The sequence below is a fragment of the Pavona decussata genome, unplaced genomic scaffold (genome assembly GCF_977016875.1).
Source record: "Pavona decussata unplaced genomic scaffold, jaPavDecu1.1 SCAFFOLD_386, whole genome shotgun sequence".
NCBI lineage: Eukaryota > Metazoa > Cnidaria > Anthozoa > Scleractinia > Agariciidae > Pavona > Pavona decussata.
The window spans coordinates 1,709,148-1,730,863 of record NW_028145758.1 but is presented as its reverse complement, the minus strand read 5'-3'; the positions used below and the strand labels follow the sequence as shown (position 1 = coordinate 1,730,863).

At 38.7% G+C, this 21,716-nt stretch overlaps 1 protein-coding gene across 1 annotated transcript; it reads right to left on the bottom strand.

Annotated features, from left to right (window-relative positions):
* Window positions 1-6,673: 6,673 nt before the first annotated feature.
* Window positions 6,674-19,603, bottom strand: LOC146451571 (uncharacterized). Its single transcript, XM_085099093.1, has 4 exons — window positions 19,354-19,603; window positions 19,109-19,228; window positions 11,550-11,606; window positions 6,674-7,169 (listed from the first exon to the last, which is right to left on the bottom strand). The coding sequence occupies exons 1-4, from the start codon at window positions 19,519-19,521 to the stop codon at window positions 7,062-7,064; spliced, it is 453 nt and encodes a 150-aa protein (XP_084955219.1). The 5' UTR covers window positions 19,522-19,603; the 3' UTR covers window positions 6,674-7,061.
* Between the last annotated feature and the right edge of the window lie 2,113 nt (window positions 19,604-21,716).

Sequence of the window (21,716 nt, the reverse complement as noted above, 5' to 3'; positions counted from 1 at the left end):
CTAATTTACAGTCAACTTTTGATATAGAGAGACCAAGCAATTGGACACTTGTAAGAACCTGTTACTGCCACAGATCTTAGTCTTGACTTTTTTGTGGTTTTACTATATATTTTATCTGTTTGTTTCATCGCACTGGTGTTTTAACAGTTTTAATTTCTTAAGTTTTTAAGTTCTAAGGTATTTATATTAATGAAGGTCTTACCTGGAAATCGGTTTATCTCTAAGTCCGTTGGTATAATGTACAGATTTCGTTTCTTTCTGTCATCACTAAACACTAAAAAGTCTTTGTATTATACCTTAATTTATCCCTATTTAACTTATTGTACTACAGTTTGGTCTTCTACTTATGTAACAAACTTAAATCGCAGTTTTCTTCTTCAAAAACGAGCTGTGCGAGCTATGACAAATTCTAATCACCTTGCACCTTCTGCACCTTTATTTGCACAATTAAATATCCTAGATATTTTTAAAGTGTGTTCCCTTTATATTGCACAATTTATGTTTGTCTATCACCAACATTTGCTGCCCTCGCCCTTTTTAAATTTATTTCCGACTAGTGGTCAAATTCATACTGAATTACAACACTAGAACCTCAGCTCATTTTCGACCTTACACCTGCCGAACTAATATCAAGCAATTTACTGTACTCTTTAGAGGGCCAAAAATATGGAATGCTTTGCCATTATCAATTACGTCTTCCTCTAGTCTATCCACTTTTAAAAGAAAGCTTCTTGATTTCCTCAGTTAATTGTATGAACCGTCCGACTCTTCAGTTATGTCTTAATAGTCTTACCACCGTATGTTAAAAAATCTTAATACGATGTCTTTACCAGTCTTACAGTCCTAACATATCTCCGAGGAGACCTCTCAGTATAAGCCCGGGGGTTTCTTGAGGTCTCCTCGCCACTTCTTACTTCTTTTTCTATTATTATTATTCGCCGCAAACTTATGTAAGATCCTAGTCTATTATTTACTGTAACTTTCTATGATGGTATGTCGTGGTGAATAAATAAATGAACTTAACAGGGCGGTGCCTCGCATGGGCACCTTGTATCTCGTTCACACCTACCTTCTAGGGTTCATAATCTTTTTGCTTTTTGTATTTATAGTTAATATACCCGATAAAGCTGTGTAAAAAAAATCACAATGTTTAGCTACTCTTGAAGAGTGTAAATCCTACAGGGTAAAGGCATGGTGACAAAACTGATAAGTTAAAAGATAACGGAGAACGGAAGTCTGCTCAGAGTAAAGCCTCGTTAGCAGTCGTTTCCGGCTTTGCAAGCGAAGAAGAACCTGGAAGGAACAAACAAACTGAAGTAAGGGCCCCACCATGTCATCTCGGCGGGCCCTCGGAAATGCTACTCAGAATTCTAGCTAGTTTTAGTCTTTTAGAGCATGGCGTTCACGTGCAATTAAGTTGTCACGAGAAGAGATCATATTCCACAACTTTTACCTAAAGTGTGGAGTGCAGAGTCTCTGTTGGGGGGACGGGGGCGAGTCTAAGTACCTTTAGGGTGATGGGTTAGGAATCAGGATTGGTTTGAAGAAGCTATGGCTGGTCATCAAAAAACTAAAAAGTCACATGCTTCGGATAAGTTCATAAATTGAAAGTCAGGTTTACCTTCAGTCCATAAAGTCAATGTCATGTGGAGTAAGACAAACAAAAGGTCCCTAGCACTGACATATAGCAAGCAACTGAGTCTCGTCGTGAGTAAGCGTCAAGGTGCTTTAATATAACAGCGTTATTCAAGTTTAATGTGGCGGTTGCGTCTTCAATATGTTAGTTGTGGTTTTCACGGCCGTTTACGTTTTGAAATGTTGTTACAGGCTCCGATCCAGTCCATTTCCTTTGGTCGCCAGATCTGCACATGCTGATTTCTGTCTCAGCCCGCAGTATGGGTAAGGGGTCCAAAAGGAAAGTTAAATTCTAAAAAGGGAAAGAAAATTCCAATGATTAATTTCGTGGATCGGTGACGTCAGAATTTAATTTAAGTTTGAGCAGGAGCCATTTTTTTTTATTCATTCGTCCATTATATTACATTATACAAAATTGACACATATCTGCTACAAAATCAACATATATAATGGATGGAGATCTTAGCCGAGCTCTACTGAGCTTCTCTAAGAAGATCCCCATGAGCCATGGGCCCCGAGGTGCCATTTTGACTTGTGGGCTTGTCCCCATGTGTTGCATTCTCGACTCCAGAGCTCTTTCCTTTTGCGCATGACTGACGGCGGGAAGGCTCTGGGAAACTCTGACGACGATTTTAAAGAACAATTCAGTTCATTATTTTCAAAAATCTATAGGAGGACTACCAAAGCAAGTTATGATCCTAGTGAAAAGTTCAGGTGAGCTGGGAATGACACGTACGTTTCGAGCTGATATGTCTGATATAGAAAACATTATACAGGTAGTGATAGGGCTCCTCAACTTCATTTTGTGCAAATACCTCGGGCAAATACCTGCACTGAAATGTACTTTGTTGTAGCGGCGGTAATTCGGCTTGTTTCTATTCTTATGACATTGAAAACCAGCCCGGCGGGGTAAGATTTAATTTACTGGGGAGAATACTATTTTCGAACCATTCCTTTGTTTTCGGTTTTTTTAATGTATTTTTTTCTTTTGGGTCGGTTGTCTAAACCTGCGGAGAGTGGCCACTGTGTACATTATAGCCAAGACGTTTTTATTGTAGAAGTGCCATATTCCCGGCAATGTTGCATACCGTATTTTCTCGATTAAACGCCGGACCCCGATTAAACGCCGGCCTCGTTTAAACGCCGGATCAAAACTACTAATTTTTAAATAGACGCCGGGGGCGTTTGTTCGAGGTACCGGCGTTTATTTGCATCGAGCCAACAAGGACAGATTTTCACTAGAAAAGTACTGCTATGACACGTACTGTACGGTATACCGCTTTTGTTATTTTAATAAATGCTTAACAAAAAAGTCTGGAGTAACATTAACTGCGGTGTATGCTGTACAACAAAACAAACTTGAAAATATATAGCAATGTTCACGTTCCTGTTGCTATGACTGAGGCACTCTCAGGTCTGTCAGGTCGGGTCCAAGGGAAATCGTCCCACCTTGACAAACTGCGCAAGGGGTCTCAAAGAATGTGAAATAATAATTCAACCTAATAAATCAACTTCATTAATAAACGCCGGCTTCAAGTTTTAAATAAACGCCGGGGGCGTTTAATCGAGAAAATACGGTACATGTTTTGATTAAAAATATTAAAATGTAAGCTAAAACTGCTTGTGCTTCAAATTGGATATATAAAACTCAACTTATTTATGTCATCTCTGTTGTTCATTTGCTATGCTGACCGTGATAAATGTGTTCACTCCGTGTTTCATAATTGTTTTATCTGTCACAAACTTTTGAAACTCTTTAGGCTACTTCCCACCACCCCCCCCCCCCCCTCCATGTTGACTTGTCTGTTTTTGACCCTCTAGCTGTTTTGTCTGCCACCCTAGTCTGAATTAAGTTGAAGCAACATCTTGAACTGAAGTTGCCCTTAGCTTCAGTAATTCGCACTTCTCTATACTTCAATTTTAATTCTTCGAGTACATCTGTTGTTTTTGCGTCCATTTGCTTTGCTAAAGGCTATGGAAGTCGCTTTCCGCTTCATGGCCCACCAAAGCAATGCTGTCGAAATCAGCTTCTTCTTGACTGTGGTTACTTGGGTAGATTATATGTAAACCTTCTCCTAAGCTAGACACCACAGCAACCGGAGTATCGAGAATGTTCACCAGACCTAGTTAGGCAACATAATCACCTCACTCGCCGTCCATAGAAGGTACGTCTCCAACCCACCATTGATTCTTGAATTCTCTAAAGTGCATATGTGTTCGGGATGGGAGTGACTGAGTTACTTCGGGGAAAGCTTACCACATCAGTGCGAAATTGTGATGCTTTCTGAGGGGCCCGGCTTTCCTATTCGATCAAGCTGGTCTGTTCCAGTTAACTATTTTTTAGTTGTACTGTTAAAATTTATTTCGTATTGTTAGCCCTGTGATCCAATTTGGGGATCATTTCCGGTCCGGGGATCACTTGTGGGCATGTACAGCCTTCCTCGAATAAGCACCCACCCCACCCCGCTCCCAACGAAAAACATTTCTGCGCTAGCCTAAGGCCCCGTTTATATGGACAAAAATTGTCCTGGGCCCAAAGGGTCACTCGCCTACCCGAGCTACCCTGGGCGGGCCAAAATGTTCCTACATTTCCTTATAAAACTTGGCGAACCGTTTACATGAGAAACAAAAAGAACAAAAAGTTGGCTCGGCTGGAAGGGTGACCCGCCAAGCCGGGTCACCCTTTTTTGATGGTAGGGTCACCCTTCTACCCGGGCCAACTTTTCTCCGTATAAACACATAGGCTCGCCTAGCCAGGTCAACTTCGCCAAGGCAAGACAATCAGAGCATGCGCGAGCGCTGTTGGCTCGCGCAAAAGGGTCAACTTTTTTTTTCTCATATAAACGCTCGCTGAAGTTGACTCGGCTGGGAGGGTGACCCTCTTCCCCGAGACAACTTTTCTTCATATAAACGGGGCCTAATGTGAAGTAGACTGCGAGCGGTCTCTCTTTTGCTCGAGAATCCGCGGGGAAGAACGATTTCCACTTTTGTGAGCCATTGGGTCACCAAGTTTCCAGTGTTTCCGGAGAATATGTATCAGCATCTGCTAGGAAACGTGACAACACTCCTTTCTGCATGCAACAAATGAAAGCGCACGCGGTGTTTGCGTAAGTAGATAAATTCAATTGAGCAACTTTATACAGTAAAAACATTTCGAGGCTTAAATGTTGGTCACGTGTTTTAAGCCATATTTTTAAAAACAATTCGTTCCGATTAGGAACTCAAGATATGTTCTTTTACATTCAATGAATGTTTTTGAATTGTGTATTTATTACAAAGGCTATTACGAATTTCACAGTGCGACAACTGTTACTGGAGTCACTTAAAACTGGCCAATCAGATTGCAGGACAAGAACAATGAATTTCAACCAAAGCCGATTGAACCATTCACCAGTAAACAACAGTTAAAACCCAAAAGTTTGGAATTATTCATTGTGATCTGATTGGCCAGTTTTGATTGACCCCGGTAATAGTAGTCGCACTGTAATAAGTCACCTGACCAATTTTATTAGATAGAAACCAGAAAATGATGGCAACATTGCAATCGATAGCCATCATATGCAATCTCGGAGGCCCGATTCAATTTTCTATTTCGCAAAGAAAAAATCGTATCAGGTCACGTGACATATTTTCAGCAACTGAAGCCAGAGGTGAGTTTAATGTCATCAAATTCTGTACCGCTACTGAGTTTGGTGGTCTTTTGTTAAATTTCTGCAGCCGGTTATGACTGTTTTTAAATTTTTCATATTTTGCCCGTTGAGGATTTGGCTGTAAGATCTGAAACCGAGTGATCTTCAATGAGAAGAAATAATGGTGCGATGGCCTTCACTTTGCGTTGCCTATAGCAGGAGCTTTCACGGATCTTCAATGGCGCACATGCTTTGGGACACGTATTTTAAAATTATCCTCCCGTCAGTTACATACGCAATAGCGGTATGGGGTGGATGTACTAACAGTGAAGGTTTTAAATCGTTAGAGTCACTGCATTGCAGGTCTGGCAAAATCATCTTTAATATGCCGTGTGACAAGTACTCGAACAACGAAGTGGGACTTACTATTCACGACATATAAGCTGAAGTTAGCGACATTAATCATCGAGATATAAAATGCTTAACAGGGCCGGGTTGTTCGAAAGCTGATTAACGCTAATCTACCATTAAAAGTTAATCGAGGTTTTCATCTCGCTTTTTAAAAGTGATTTCATAGACTAATTTCAAGCTAAAGGTAAAGAGAAGTCTAAGTCAAAACTGAGAACCAAAAATCATTTTGAAGAATCTTTATTGATTAGTAATTAAACTCGAATCAAAGTTTACGTTAATCCGGGATTAGCTTAGTCGGGCTTTGAACAACTGGGCCCAGGTTACTAAGCACAATCTACGGAATTGCCATTTACTTGAATGAATGCCACGTGAGCAGGGCTGGCACAATGGTGAGAGCACTCGCCTCCCACCAAGGTGGCCAAGGTTCGATTCCCGGACTTGGCGTCATATTTGTTGGTTCTCGTCCTTGCTCCGAGAGGTTTTTCTCCGAGTACTCCGGTTTTTCCCTCTCCTCATGAGCCCCTAACTCGGGAGATCGCGCAAGCACTCCCCGTACTATTGACATTAGACTTGAATTTATTTTTATTATTTTATCCCCCCATCAATCCAGTATTCTTTTCGAAAGGTGGCACATGTTTACCTTGGAGGTTAATGCATGGGGGAAAGGCATGCAAACGCGGTTAGTGGGTTCTCGACCCCGGACATGAACCTTCTGAATTGACTGTATAAGCGAAAAGAGTTCTATGTCAGAAGAGGACCAGTTTAATGTCCTTTTTCTATATATTAGTGTCACACGGCCAAAATGATTGGCAAATCCTTTTTTATTACAAATTTCGCTACTTCAGGGTTACCAAAGAAAGCCACACGACTACCAAAAGGAAGTTTTACACTTTTCCTATTTTGTATAAAAGAAAATCTTCTCATTTGTGTATTCTTTACCCTGCAAATATAAAGGCACTGGGATTCTTCCCATGAAAGAAGTTGGACTACCGGTGATATCAGTTGAAAGTGAAACTCATTACAGCTTTATTCACACATTCCAGTTGTTACAAAGATACAACTTCCTCTCTCTTTACATTTTTACAGTCCTGTGTATCTGTTTGAGAGTGTCCAAACTCAATTTATGTTACTTATTTTACTTACGTTATTTATTGTTATTTCACACGATATTGATATACACCTGATTGCAAATTTAAAAAAAAGATCTTCTATTTAGCAAGGATAAATAAGCATTGCTCTTTTTATTCCTACATTTACATTATCATTGACGATTTTTAACGGTGGAGGTTCAAAACCATGGAATAAGCTGACAGGGTAATTTTTAAGCCCACAACTTTAAAAAGCATAACTTTTTAGAGTGCTCACGGACTCTGACCAATACTGTTACTACTTTTTCGCAATAATTTCAAAGTGACTCTTAAACAGCTTATACGCCTCTGTTTGTTTGAGCCCTTCCACAGTGAGCTCTTCTTCTTCTTCACTTTCCTCCGAATCCTGTTGAAAGCAAAGAAATCGAATCATTCCATTGCAACATTCCATGACACAACCAACCCACAAGGGTTGGAATGTGTAAATCCAAAATCTTTACTGTTGCCAAAAGCGTGGAAATATTCAATCTCATATGTACCAGAATTGGAAATGAATAACAAACTAATAAGCCAATCAAATCGCTTTATTATTGCCACGTAGGTTCTATGCACAAGTTTGCACTTTGTTTATAACGGCGGGTTTTTCAAATATGGTACTAGTAAAAAATAAATATTTGCATGCTGTAAGCACGTGTTACACATTTCAACTCTATGAACTGTAGAATTTTTCACGACCTGTTAATGCGAGCATCTAAATCACCTTTTGAAAGCTACAAGTCAAAGCGAATTTTAATTTTTTGGCTAATTTAATTGGCTCCTTAGTTTCCGGTCCCAAAGCGCTAAAATAAAAAGTGTCTGCGTTTTGCCATATTCAATCGCAGTGAAATGTTACAGAAGAATGTGGAGTGATTGTACAAAAATCGCCCTCGGAGAAAAAATATTTCGAAAGAAAAAATTTACTTACACGTTGTTGTTGTTCATATGTGAAACTAGCTACTGTCTAATTTTTAAGGCACACGAACAAATTCCTTTTGAGTTTTAGCTCTTTTAAGTGGCTCCTTCAAGTGAAAAATTGATTCGAGAAAACAGTGTTTAATATTCCACAACTCATTTTATTTCAAAAATTCTTGGTATTGTTTGATAGCCAGCTCTATAAGCTTAATTTTTGATATGGGGGTTTCGGTATCTACAGTTTAAACCGGATGCGCTACATCGCTTGGACGTGAGACACCTCTGAAGGTATACGGTAACCTATGCCATTGATCAGTATTTTCTTGTCAAAGGTATAAACAAGAACTAAACTTTTATTGGCCTGCTTGCTAGCATTCAAAAAAACAATGACAAATTGTTATTACAAGGCAGTGAGTTAAGTTAATGAAAAGATACAGAAACTCAAAATACTCAAAATACCGAGGGATGAGCTACAATCTGGGCCAAAAACCTTGAATCAGTTTGTAGGGGTCTACAGTGTATGGGGTGCCATTTATGACAAAATGGTGAATATAAATACGGACAAAAACTTTGTACCAGACCAAAATTACAAGGGCCATGATAAAAATAAGTGTTATAAAACTGACAAAAATAAATTTACAAACGAAAAAATTTATGTTAGAATGAATGAAGAATTTATGAAGAATAACGTAAAAAAAATGTTATGAAGTAAAAATAAACATGAGCACGCATTCTTTTCTGATCACTTGACACCCTCACAGACAGTATGCTTGATGTAACAAAACACAATACTGGACAAACAGAGGCCAGTGTGCAAGGTCGCCTTTTTGTGTTCAGTGGGGATGTTCAATAACACCACTTCCCGGCAGAAATGTGGTTTGTCGCCTTTGGTTGTGGTGCATGTAGTGGTTGTGGCCATGGCAGCCCTCAACAACACTCTGGCATAAGCATGCCCTCTCGGACCCTGAAGGCCAAACCGGCAAAATCAGATAGCCAAGGATGTACCTGGTCCGAACAGGCTAAAAGCTGATGGATTGACGGTCAGCCAGCAATGATAAAACAGTCCATAACTGGTGGGAATTCTAATGCAGTCTGTGAATCAAGTGTATGTTCAATAAAGCGTTCTGCTGGACTGTAACATATTCTTGCGATCGATCAAATTACAATATCCTTAACAGAGGTAAATTGAATTGGACAGATGTTTTTAAAATGGCTTCTCAAACTCATTAATAATTCATCAAAAGAAAACAGAGAAAATCACTACCGTGACCGTGGTTTGAATATGTGATCCTAATTACCATAAAATTTTGCCAACTTTAGCCTTGATTTTCTCCAAGAATTGTTGATCAATTGATCATAATTATGAGAAGCCATATCAAACACTCTAAAGTGTGCTTCATAAGATATCCAAACACCTCGAAGTCGTTTGAAAAAACGAGGCGCACCTTCTCAGTGTTTGGATATCTGATGAAACACTCTTCCTCGTGTTTGATATATTACTTCAAAAACATGCAAAGAAAATAAGTTGAAAGAATTTCAATTCAAATTTATTCATAGGATTGTCATCAAAAAGAAAGAACTCTTCAGATATGGGATAAATACAGACAGTGGCTGCATTTACTGTAGTGAGCCAGACTCCATAAATCACACTTTTGTAGACTGCGAATTTACAAAAACCTTCATTAAAAAAGTCATTAAATTTAATTGGTTAAACACTCAGAATGTTTCCAACTTTCAACCAGATACAAAGGAAATGCTTTTCGCCACGTTTAAGCACCCAACATACATGAAGCTAGTGAGAAAATTCAATTACACCCTCCTCTTCATGAAATTCTGTGTATGTAAGTAAACTAAACAGTTCACTTGTACTAAACGAATTTATTACTAGAATCAATTATAAATACAAAGTTGAGAATTTGTAATTTAACACCAAAAAATATTAGTAACGTGATTTTGCTCCTCATAGACTTAACAGACTAAGTTATTTTTATTGTATTAAATTAAGATCAGAAATTGTTCCTACTCCCCATGCTATTAATCTTTTTTGTTGTTGTTGTTTTTGTTAAATTCAGAATTAATTAATTATTTTATTTTTTTCATTTTCCTACGGTATGTAAGTTCCACTTGGTGTAAATAAGTAATATAATTTGTAATATCAGGGGCCATAGCAGAGTACTTCGCCATTTGTGATACGTGTAATTTGTTAAAGATGTGATACTTTAAATAAAATAAAAAAATAAAAAAAAAATTGAAAAACTTAAAAATTACAAACAAGATCCTGGGACAAGAACACGATCATTAAAAATATCCTTACTTGCAAAAATGTGAAACATTATAAAGCCCATCAATAAGAAAACCAATGTCATAACAATCACAATCAATACATTTTAGCGGGATGCTCTGAGGGGCATACCGTGTCTAAAAACGGGTTGATTTCTTTTTTTCTTCGTAGCAGCCACAAATCTGTACATTAATTTATTCATTAAACTCTCCCCTCTCCTAGTCGGGATGTATTGTTCTGGCCCCAGTTGTTCAAAGGCCGGATAACTTTATCCGGTGGATAAGTCACTATCCGACAGTTTCAATCTGTGCAAAGATTTCGGTATTTCATCGTGTACAAGCAAATATGCACACTCTAACCACAGTCTAGTTTAGGAGTGTATGAAAACCTTGGACAACGTTTAACGTGAAGTAAATTGTAGACCCCGACCGGCCTTTGAACAACTGGGGCCTGATTGTATTCAACAAAAGCAGGCCAATCCAAATCCATTCTTGTCGTGTATATCACGAGGGAGGGGACCCACTCACCCCCTACCTGTGTGACGTCAAAGCATCATTTGATTGATTTATTTAACAGGATTAAATTTTTGGCGCCGTATTGTTCACATGTTTTGGACTCAAGTGTGCCATTTTCAAACAGAAATTTAGCCATTTTGAAGCAGTAAATCAAAAGAATAACTTCTAAGAAGCACTCGACATTCAAAACGGTGGAAATTGGAGAGTTCCTTGCAAAGGAATTGTGCTTTGTTTAACCGTCTTAGAGCCATGGTGGGAGACTGAAAAGAGGTTATTCAGATGCTCATGTTATTGTTATGGAATTTCCGAAATTTCCGGTAAGACCCTAGGTAGCGTAACACAAGGGAAATAACATAATGCGATCTTCATGACTCAAACTATTCCATTAGCAAGGATAGTTTTATCAATCTGCGAAGCATACAGTTGGAATAAATGAATCAGCCACAGCATCACGCGTAAATGCCAGTTAAGGCATCTTGTTATATTTATATCATTTTATCATGCATGTAAATGGCGTGGCACCCCATCCAATTGCTTGGGGATTTTAAAGTGGTGGGCTTTCGAAGGCAAAAACAGGAGTTGAATCCAAGTCTTTCAGAGGAAAAGGGCTACGTGTTACCACTGTGCCACACCAATTTGATGCACTTTGATCCAAACAACTTTCCTACCTAATCATTGCCTTGTTGCTTTAACCCACAAGACAGAAGGTATACATAGGCCCAAGTACTTGTTAACAGCAAATTAGTAATAACCACGTGGAGAATTACTTCACATGGAATAACCTTCCCCAATAAAAAGAAATTCTGTTGTAGCCCTTTTTACCAAAAGAAAGCACTTGAAAAGATTTATCTGAACATAAAAAAAAAAAAAAATCTCAAATTATTCAAAACTGACAATATTTTTATGGCTGATACCTGTCTGGTTCATTAATAGTCATGTTACCATAAATTGAACAAAATGTTAAAAATATTAAATTCTATGTTAATACTTGTATCTTGCAAATCCTTGAGGCTTAAGGCTCAATACCTAAAATACCTACCTCAATTGTTATTTTTCGTCGCTGAGGTCTTTGCCCAAAAAGTTTCCTCAACTCATCCTGAAAAAAGTAAATGGAAAGCGAGACAGGTCTCACTCATCAAATGTGCTTGGTAAACAAAATTCCCTCACAACCCCCTTTCCTGAGTCTGATCTCTACTCATTAATACATCTACCATTTAAACCCACCTCTCTAACTACAGTAAAACTGTGCTAAAATACCCCTGTATTAGAAGGCACCATCCAAAAACGTTTGTTTTGAAAATGCAATAGAGTAAGAATGTAGAAAAACAATGAAGTACAAAGGTTGTTTTACATTTGCCATTTAGTTGATTCCCTTTCATTGAAGGATTAAGGATGAAAAATCTTAGACATAAAATTGTCACCATATCTTAACATATTAAAAATTCATCTAAGTGTAGACAATATTGGGCTTTTTGTGCCTTACTGTTAATATTTTAATACTTTATTGAAACAAAAAGGACAGGTTACAATACAATGTCTATCTTATATATCAATATAACATATAACTAAAGCTTGACACTACTGAACAAAACTTAACCAAAGCTTCTACAACTGTTACAATACTCTTACTCATTACAGAGACAAAACAGTAACAAATGGACAAAAACAATAACAAGAACAGAAAGTTTGTTGAAATGTGAAATAAGAACAAAAATACAACTCTACTTACCGTATTTATTCGTCTACAAGCTGAGCAATTTTTTCACAAAACTTTACCAAAATCTCGAAAATTTGAACTAGAGAAGGGTCCTCGGCTTATAGCCGAGTGTTTTTCCAAACAAAATTTTTCTGAAACAGCAAATTCATGGGAAACATAGATTTATTTGTCTATAAGCCGAGACAGTACTGCATACAGAAATATATGAAAAAACAAATTGAAGTTGGTCATTGACTTTTATATATGTGGTGGCTCCTAAAGGAGCCGTTTGTTAAAGAGCTTTCAACTGACCGACAGTTTACTCGCCATCGCTCTCGCCTTCACTTTCTGTGTCAAACTTGTTGTCTTCTTCATCATCGTCGATTTCCTCCACCTCTTCAAAGTACACGACGTCGTCCTCAGTTCCATCCAAAGAGTTGGAGATTCCACAGGTCTTGAAGGACTTAGTAACCATCTCTGCCGGAATCTCTCGCCATGCTTCGTGCACCCATCGAAGTACAAGATTTCTCGATGGTGCCTTCTTCTTTCCAGCCGGAGTATACTCGAACGGGCCGCTGATCATCCAGGCCAAGTACTTTCTTCGGACATTGCCCTTGAACGGCTTGTTCAAACACTTGTCTAAGGGCTGTAAAACAGGGGTCAGGCCTCCAGGGATAACTGCTACATCAATTTTCTGCCAGTTGAGGTCTTCTTTCACTTCATCAGTCAAGTGAGCTCGGAATGAGTCCCACACTAACAGCGACTGTTCATTACGAGGGGTCCGCGGCAAACACTGGCGAATCCACTCCTTCACACCTGACTCATCCATCCACCCTTTCTTGTGGAAAGAAACACGGAGGGAATCTGGAACGACCTTGGGTGGAAGTTTTGTTCCATCCGCAGCGACGGCAAGTGTGACAGTGTAGCTCCGCTTTTCTGCTCCGCAGGTTTTTATGGGAACCGTTCGGCTGCCGGTGAACTCCAGCGAACGCGTTGATGGAAGTTTGAAGCGCATCGGTGTGTCATCCATGTTGTAGATTCTGGATAAATGATACCCAGCTCGTTGCCTGGCTGCTATGATGAAGCGGTGAAACTGCACAATTTTCTCCTCCATGTCTTCTGGCAGTCGCTGGGCTAGGGTTGTCTTCGCACGCAAGCTCACCGAGTGTCGTCGTTTCCAGTTCTGATACCAGCCAAGGGAAGCTTTGAATGCGGGATCAGTTGAAAATTCTTTTGCCTTCAGGCGCAGCATCAATCCACTCACAGCAAAACCTATGAAAATAAATGAAAAACCATGTAAATGAATAAAATTCAAGCGACTCGAGAGTTTGTTTACTTTGAGCTGACGAGCATTGTTAATTTGTTATGACGATTAGCAAATCCGACCAATGAGAAGTGTCAATTCCCACGCTATGAAAAACAAACTCACATGCGTTCATCCTTGTGAACATGCCTGTCGTTTTTTATCAATTCTTCATTTAACGCTCCTTTTGAAACAATTTCAAAACAAATCAGTGTCAAACATTTACTCACCTTGATCTCTTTGCTCGGTGAACCACTCCAATATCTGCTGGTCTAGCTCAGGATACTTTGGGGTAAAGCGACCCATAGTTGTACGTTTCGCCGACATCTTCAGCTCACGGTTGAAGAGTTTGGCCTGATCTCTGCGCCAACGACGGACCATGGACTCACTAAGTCCATACTCTCGAGCAATCTCGGAGTTGTTCTCGACTGCTTCCGCTTCTGCAACAACTTTAAGCTTGAAAGCCATATTGTACGATGAACGGCGTGCTTTCGGCATGATGACGGCAAGCGATTGATTATTGGCTTCGGTAAGCAGTTGGTAGTTTGTGACGATAAAAATCAGTCTGGTGGCATTCGTTTTAAGTTTTCTGCTTTATAGTGCAGTTAGAATCAATTAACAAGCTTTTCATTGTTTCTAAAAGGTGTGATTTTATTCTAAACAATAACTTTCAACATGTTTTCTGAGAGGAAAGGTTTCTTGAACGAACGCTCAAGTAACTTTTTGTTTAGAAACCTTGGTCTCGGCTTATAGCCGATATTTTTTCGATTTTTTTCTGTAAGCTTTTGCCCACTATCATGTCTCACAAGTTTAAGGTCTCGGCTTATAGCCAAGCTCGGCTTGTAGACGAATAAATACGGTAATTACACATGATTACTATTCATTTCTTCTTAAAAAAATCCTTTTAACAATTTTACTTTCAGTTTTAAAATAATGTAATGGCAATTTTAGCTTAAGGTTACTTATGGGGAAGAAAGGTCGAATTTTTCTCATATAATTTTTTTTAGATAATTGTTAAAACAAGAAAGGGATGCAAAGTTTCGTGAAAACAGCCGTTAGAAATCTTAAAAAGAACGCGAGCTACCTGAAAAACAAAGTTTTGTAGGAAAAGCGGTGAGCGAGCAAAGGTGTCATAATCCAATTTATGCGGGACTGTGTTGAGATATTACGCGGCAAAATTTACCCGCGATCTTGAGTTACCGGCAAATTTGCATATTTTTGTCTACATCGTGTTCATCGCATGTCACGGCGTTGTATGTAAAATTTTCCTGTGAAACAGCGTTCCTTTTTGGATTCAAGCATTGCGTAAAAGGTTGTTATGAAGAAAGCGAAACTAGAAAAGTCACCTTGGGTGACAGTTAAGAAAAAACCCGGCCCAAAGAAGGTAGAAAAATCATTTGACGAAACCAAAAAACTTCAGCTGTCGGAGAGCGACAAGGGTTCTTGGTACAACCAGTCAGATTTTCTATAACTGCCTCAGCAGTAGAGAAATTCAAGGACAAGAAATCAGATAGTGGAGAGTCGAACATCAGTCGGAGTCCGAAATCGAAGATGCCGGCGACAATCCAGCCACTTTCCCCGTTGTTGACCGGCTGAAAATAAGCAGCGAACCTCAGCACGCAGTCTCGTGTACTGATAGCGGTGAGAAGTGCGTGTCTTGTGTCAACTCCGCTGGGGCTGCCAGTTTCGTGTTCTGCGTCTATCTGCCGTTTTCTTCTTTGTTTTGGTTTAGCCGGTGGCTTTCTCACGCCAGACTTTAATAACTTTTCCCATAACGAAATCGCTTTATAATATTACAGTAACACTAAATGCTTACAGAACTCCCCAGGGAATGCTTCTTTGTGTTTGATTGGCCGGTGGCGTGAGCGCGTTGACAAGTATTTTAACGAGGTGCAAAAACTCGGAAAATGTTTCGAGGCCAAAAACACGGCTTTTGTTTTTGCGCGAATTCCCCATCTTCAAATGAATTAATAGGCTATGTAGATTTGCCAGATTTCAACGAAATTTGGCCAAAATGGTCATCAGATATTAATGCATCAAAGTGTGTCAGGCTTTTACGAAATTCAAAATATTTTTCCCGTGACGTGTTAACATCTGATGGGACTACAAAAATTTTCCATTGTCCATCTTTAGGATGGCTTTTCTCACAAACCAATAGGAGTAAAGAAAAAGCCTGACACACTTTGTTAGCCTATTATCTCCTGATTGATATTGTGCAGTCTGTTTGGTTTTGCACCTTTACGTGAGAGTGGGTAATTCAGTTAAGTACACGTCGGTAGTATTGAGTTTGCAGGCCTCTGAGCGCTTATGTATCCAACAAAATAAAAAAACATTGATATTTTCACAAACTTCAATTTATCAGCTTTACAGTGATATATAGTTTTCCGTGGTTTTATCGAAAGCAGCGCGCGTACGCTAGATTTCCCTGAAGGCACTCGCGAAACATGGAAGTAACCTTAAAACCCCCAAATTTTAGAAAGAATTGGCCTTTTCTGCAGTCCCACAAGAATAGTTTATATCATTATAAAATAATACAATTAATAATAATATTCAACAAATATTATTGGTAAAAAGGCATTGTTTCGAGATTACTCCAAATAAAACATTATGCAGGGTGAGATGTGTACCATAACAGATTTTCCTTAGAATAAGTTTTCCTACTTTTTTGTCAGGAGCTGAGTTAGTGCTCGTATGATGATATTATTTTCATTTATTACATTCTTTTAAGTAAATTATTGAAGAATTGTATGAGATCTTTGTCCTTATTTGGTGCATATATGTTTATTAGCAGGTATGTTTGTCTTTCATGTCAGCTTTGAAAACAATAAATCTACCCAAAGGGTCTACAATCTTTTTATGAATAGTACAATCACCCCCATTTTTCAATTACAATTGCAACTATGCAAGTATTTGAACTACTCTAGCAGGTTACAAGCTTTGCACCCCATTCATTTTGTTACTGAGTATTTGTTTTAATACGACATTTTCACTATGGCGTCATTTTACTACAACTACCAGAATCCTTCTGGTTTTTCTTTTCTCATGCTAATTAGAGCTATTGTTCTTTGCTCTCCACTGGGATTACAAAATTTGCATTTGAAAAGGAAAACGAAATTAATTCTGGTAGTTGTAGTAAAATGACGCCATCATGAAAATGGCCTATTGTGGAACGAGTTTCTTGCAGAAAACAGATACATCTGCTTATTGTTTGCAACACCAAGATCGTTCTTTCATTTTTGAAAACAATATTGCTTATGCCCTTTACACTAAGCCATATTAATTTAAAAGGTTCAGTCATCAAAATTCACATTGGTTGGTTAAGTGGGACTACAGATAAGCCAACAACAAACAGAAAGAAAATAGGTGTCAATTAGCTGTATAAAAGTAAATCTAATCAATATAAAAACCAAATAAAGAAAACAGATAAAGAGTGCCCCTAGTTAGTCTACAAGCAGTCTCTGTTTTGCTTAAGAATCTGCCGGAAGGTGCCCATGCTACTCGTGGCTTTGCAACTAGCGTTTGCAACTTGCGCTTCAAATATCTTGCGTTCTTCCCCACGGATTCTCAAGCAAAAGAGAGACTCCTCGCAGTCTAGAGCCTAGTTTGCACAAAGATGACTTGAAAAAAGTTGCTTGTAACCAAAATGTTGAAGCAGTACAAGTAATGAAACATTGGGACAGTAATGTAAATAAAAATGCAGGAAAAAAAAGAACAAACATGCATAATGAAGAATTTCTGAAGCATTAATTTACAATTTAAGTTGGACATACATTGGCAGTAGCAAAAGTAGAAAGGACAAAAATAACAATATTTTAAGCAGCACACTGAGTTGTTGATCTGTACACATACACTGTATTTACCAATCTGGGGTGGAAAGCTCTCCATCTGCTGGGTTGCTGTTCCCATAACATGAAAGGTTTACTGTTTTCACTAGTCTGTAGACTTGACCATTCATAATTATTATTAGTTTATCCACTTTAAAAGAGACTGATTGTTTTTGTTGCTTCCATTCCATTCCATTCCAGTTCTTCAAATTCCGCTATGAGTTTTTCAAGGTTCTTGTTGCTGGCTGCTGCCTGTGTGCAAGTGTTGGCAATGCTGGTTTTCAAATCAGTTAGTTCTTTATCATTGGAGTCTGCAGATTTCCTAAGCTCAATGTTTTCCTCTTCCACCACAGCTAAATGTGTTTCTTAATTTTTCAATTCGGAAAATCCACTTAGGTGCTTGTCAATCTTCCTCTCCAATTGTTGCTGTGTTCGCCAAATAATGTCTACCTTAAAGATCATTGTTGTCCATTTGTGAACTACTTTTCTCTGCCTAGGCCTTTTGTGCATTGTTGTTCGGTCACCCTTTGTGCCCCTTGCTCACTCAAAATCAATCCCTTTATCATTCCATGCTAACGAACTAGCTCTGAAAATTCCTTATCATTCAAAACGTGCCTGTCGTGTGCTAACACAGCTGCCAGTGTTACCTTCATCAATGGTTTATCAATCCCACCAGAACGATAATGTCGATACCAGGAATGTTCACAAAGACGACAAAACAAGGGAATAACTACGAGGGATACTATGCTTTGGGGCTAAGTTTGTTCAACATTGAGTACAGGTTTGTCATCTACTACTTTGTCATCTACTACTTTGATAATTATACGCATTTCTTTCCAAGGCGTAAACAAAGACTTTTCTGAATAAATTTTTCATTTAGGAAAGCTTTCTGTGTTTTTCTTTCTATTTTCATTGACAAAATGTGATAACTGTGTGATCTTGCGTAAACAAACACATGCTCTCGAGATGGATCAAATTTTGCCCATGTGGCGCGGGGATCAAATTTCATTAAAAATTTCGGAAATTTTTACATTCAAGTTTGTTTTTTGGAAAATTGTTAATTGGCAACTTGTGTATTTTATTCCATAATTAGTAATTTTAACTATCTTAGATCAAAGGGGTGTTGTTTTTTTTGCCCTGTAAGTTATGTATTTTTACTGCACATGGGGTAGGAAATAACCACTTTGCCAATTTTGCTGAATTTTGGAAAACCTCTGGAAATGGCTGGTGCATAATGGGTTAACTAAATTTTTTTGTCCGGCTTTGAATGTTTTGTTTACATGAGTGCGAATATTTTTTGTCGCGTTTACCAAAGCCTGGAACGTTCAGATCGCTGGCCTTTTTCAGCACTGCAACGATTGTCTTTCGTCGGGCGAATCGACCTAAGTTCGGGCGAGTTAACTTTAAGGGCGAAACAGCCGCAATTCCACTGTGCTCTCAACCAAGATGGCGTCGAAAAACGTGAAAAACCTCTCGTAATGTTAGGAATGACGTTGAGTCCGGCCCAAAATGAAATTTACTTTACGTCCACAACAAACATTGACTTGGTTATAAAACTGAAAACTGTGTACGTACGAACTTGTAAGGTCCGTACCAAAACAACTCGGCATTTCCTCGAACTCGGTCGCAAGCTGGTATCATCCGTTAACGTTAACTGCGCTGCGAACTTAACGCATTAAATACTCATATGAAATCCAAGAATTTCGCGCTAAAACCATCGCTTCAATTATTTTCTAGTGACTCTTGACTATTTAACATGATACACAAGTCCTAACCTGTGGAAGTGGTGTAAATTCCAACGACGACGTCTGGCAAAATTCTGCCGAAGATGTCCGAAGTTGTGAAGCATTTTGCGGTGCTTTTTCTTCAATCATTTTTCTTTCCCTCGAAGACATCTGAAATTCGAATTACGAAGATAAGATTCTTCTGAAAAAACTGAAGGCTAAGCAAAATACCTTTGTTAAAAATGGTCTGTACATGAGGCAAAACAAGAAAACATTCGCTATTTAAAAATTCCTACCTGATCATGAAGGACAGGCAAGGACGACAATACGCTTACTCTTGGCAAAGGTATAAAGCTTGATTTTGGCTTTTTCCTCAAATTATAGTCATTATAACTTATCTCACCACCTTTTACACGCGAGGTTAAATTCCTTTTGGAAGGCAAGTGATCTAATTTTGCCGTCATATTCAACGAATTTCACGAAAAGTTCGTACCACGTCTGCTCTCCGCCGTCGATGTTACCTTGTTTACTGAGTTTGAAGAAGGTGTTGGATGGTTATCCCATAATATCCAAGGGCAAGAAAAGTATCGATACCCATAATGGGTATCGGTAGTGGTATCGTTTATTTTGAAATTGCGACCTACATCCAAGCCCGCTTATGTGGTCATTGGTTATTGTTCGTTTTGTGTTTTCTGTAAAAATTGCTTGAAAAGCAGTTAGTCATGATAGAGTGGACACTAGACGACACTACATCAGACATAACAATGGCGTGTAATAGTGCATCGATACCAGATTTTCAGATCGATACGATACTAATACCACAAATAACGATATTAGGCATTAGTTTAATTTACCGATATCTTTGTTGACACCAAAAGTGAGCGTCATCAAGCGTCATCATTCAAAATTAAATTCTGACGTCACCAATCGAGAGTGAATTGCAATTGATGGGGAAATTGATGGGGAATTCAGTCAACGGAGCCATTGGCATTTGTCTTTCTTTCTTTTTTTTTTTTTTTGGACGACTTTTTGCGACAACATAGTTTGGCGACTTTTTTCAGCTAATTTCTTCACAGTAAAAACCAGTGATAAACTGTGCTTGCAAAGACCACCGTGACAAAATAAAAGTACCGGATCCTGTAGTGAAGGATCTAATCAGCAAAAAAATTGTAAAGCAAATAATCTAAAAAAAGAGCAAGGCTGATTTCACGGTCAGGGAAGTATATTTTCCTATACTTCCCTGACCGTGAAATCAGCCTTGCTCTTTTTTTAGATTACTTAATTTCTTCACGACTTTTTGTGCCCTTTACCGGGCTACAGAACGGGGTTAACGGAGGTTCGCCAAAAGGGTTCTTCAATTCCGCCATCCCGGACTATTTTTTCCCTCAATCCCGTAGTCCCGACAGTTGTTTTAGCCCAATCCCGATCCCAGTCAGGTCATAATTTGTTTCAAGCCCCTTACCTCCACGAAAAAAAGGCATCATGGTTTCAGTTGGATGTAAATTCCCACTACAAATGTGAGCACTCTTTGGTCACCGAGAAATTAGCTGTAAGGTTATTTTTTCTATTTTTTTCCACCATAACGGCGACATCGTTCATTTAAGACGTTTTCAAAGTTTCCCGCGAATCACGTCAGTCAATAAGTCAGTTAGCAATTTCTTTTTAGAGCTTGTTCGTTTTCCTTTTTTTCTTTTTTCGCTTAATTGAATGGTGAGGGCTGCCTTTCTTATCACGTTGATCCTTAGAAATTTTTTCAGTCAGGGATGAATTTTGACTAAGAAGGAAACTACTCAAATTTACCGAATGGAGGTTTTCTTATCACTCGGAGCCGTTTGAATTAGTTCCTTTATGCTGTTGTGTACGCTGTTAACTGCGAGCCCTCAGGGAGCACAGAAGAAATTTTATCTGTAAAGACATAGGTACCCGTAAATTTCTTTTCTCGGACGGTGACAGCTAGATTTTCATTGTACATTTTTGACACCGGACTTCCCGGATCTCGTTTCTTTAGAGTAACATTTCCCGCATCCCGCTTCGTAAAATCGTCAAATCCCGCTTCCCGTGCCTAATTCTAATCCCGAATATCGTCGCTCTTTTCCGCTAAAATCCCGAATCCCGACCTTTAAAAAAGCCAAATCCCGGATCCCGAAAAACCTACTGGGGACCCTCTTAACGGGCTTAGACAGAAATCGGCATGTGCAGATCTGGCGACCGGCGACCCTTGAAAATGTTTTTCTGACTGGAGCCATAATTGGGGATGGAGACGGCAAACGAGCACTCGCTTGAGACCCATGCATGTCAAATTTAACAATGTTTTTTTTATATATATATAAAAAAGTTGATACATCCAGAGAGATTTCACCACTTTTGTGACAAACCTGCGCCGCGGGGATAATCTCGTAGACGATGAGAAGTCCAAAGACTACTGCAAAGCTGACACAACGTAATAAATTTTAAAACAATATTTCGGCTGGCCAAACCAGCCTTCTTCAGGTTTAGATGTTATTAAATTATATAAATGAAATTACAACATTATATTATGGAGGATGTTGCAATACATAGGAGCGGCGGAAATGACGTTTACAGGATGGTACCAAAGGATAAGAAAATAAGTAAAATAAAATAAAAAAATTACAATTCATCACGTCTATTCAAACCGTGG

Coding starts and splice junctions, on each gene's coding strand:
- LOC146451571 (XM_085099093.1), bottom strand. CDS start 19,521: ATGACGGCAAAATTAGATCACTTGCCTTCCAAAAGGAATTTAACCTCG. Junction 11,607..19,108: donor AATTTACACCACTTCCACAG/GTTAGGACTTGT, acceptor TACTTTTTTCAG/GATGAGTTGAGGAAACTTTT. Junction 7,170..11,549: donor GACGAAAAATAACAATTGAG/GTAGGTATTTTA, acceptor TGCTTTCAACAG/GATTCGGAGGAAAGTGAAGA.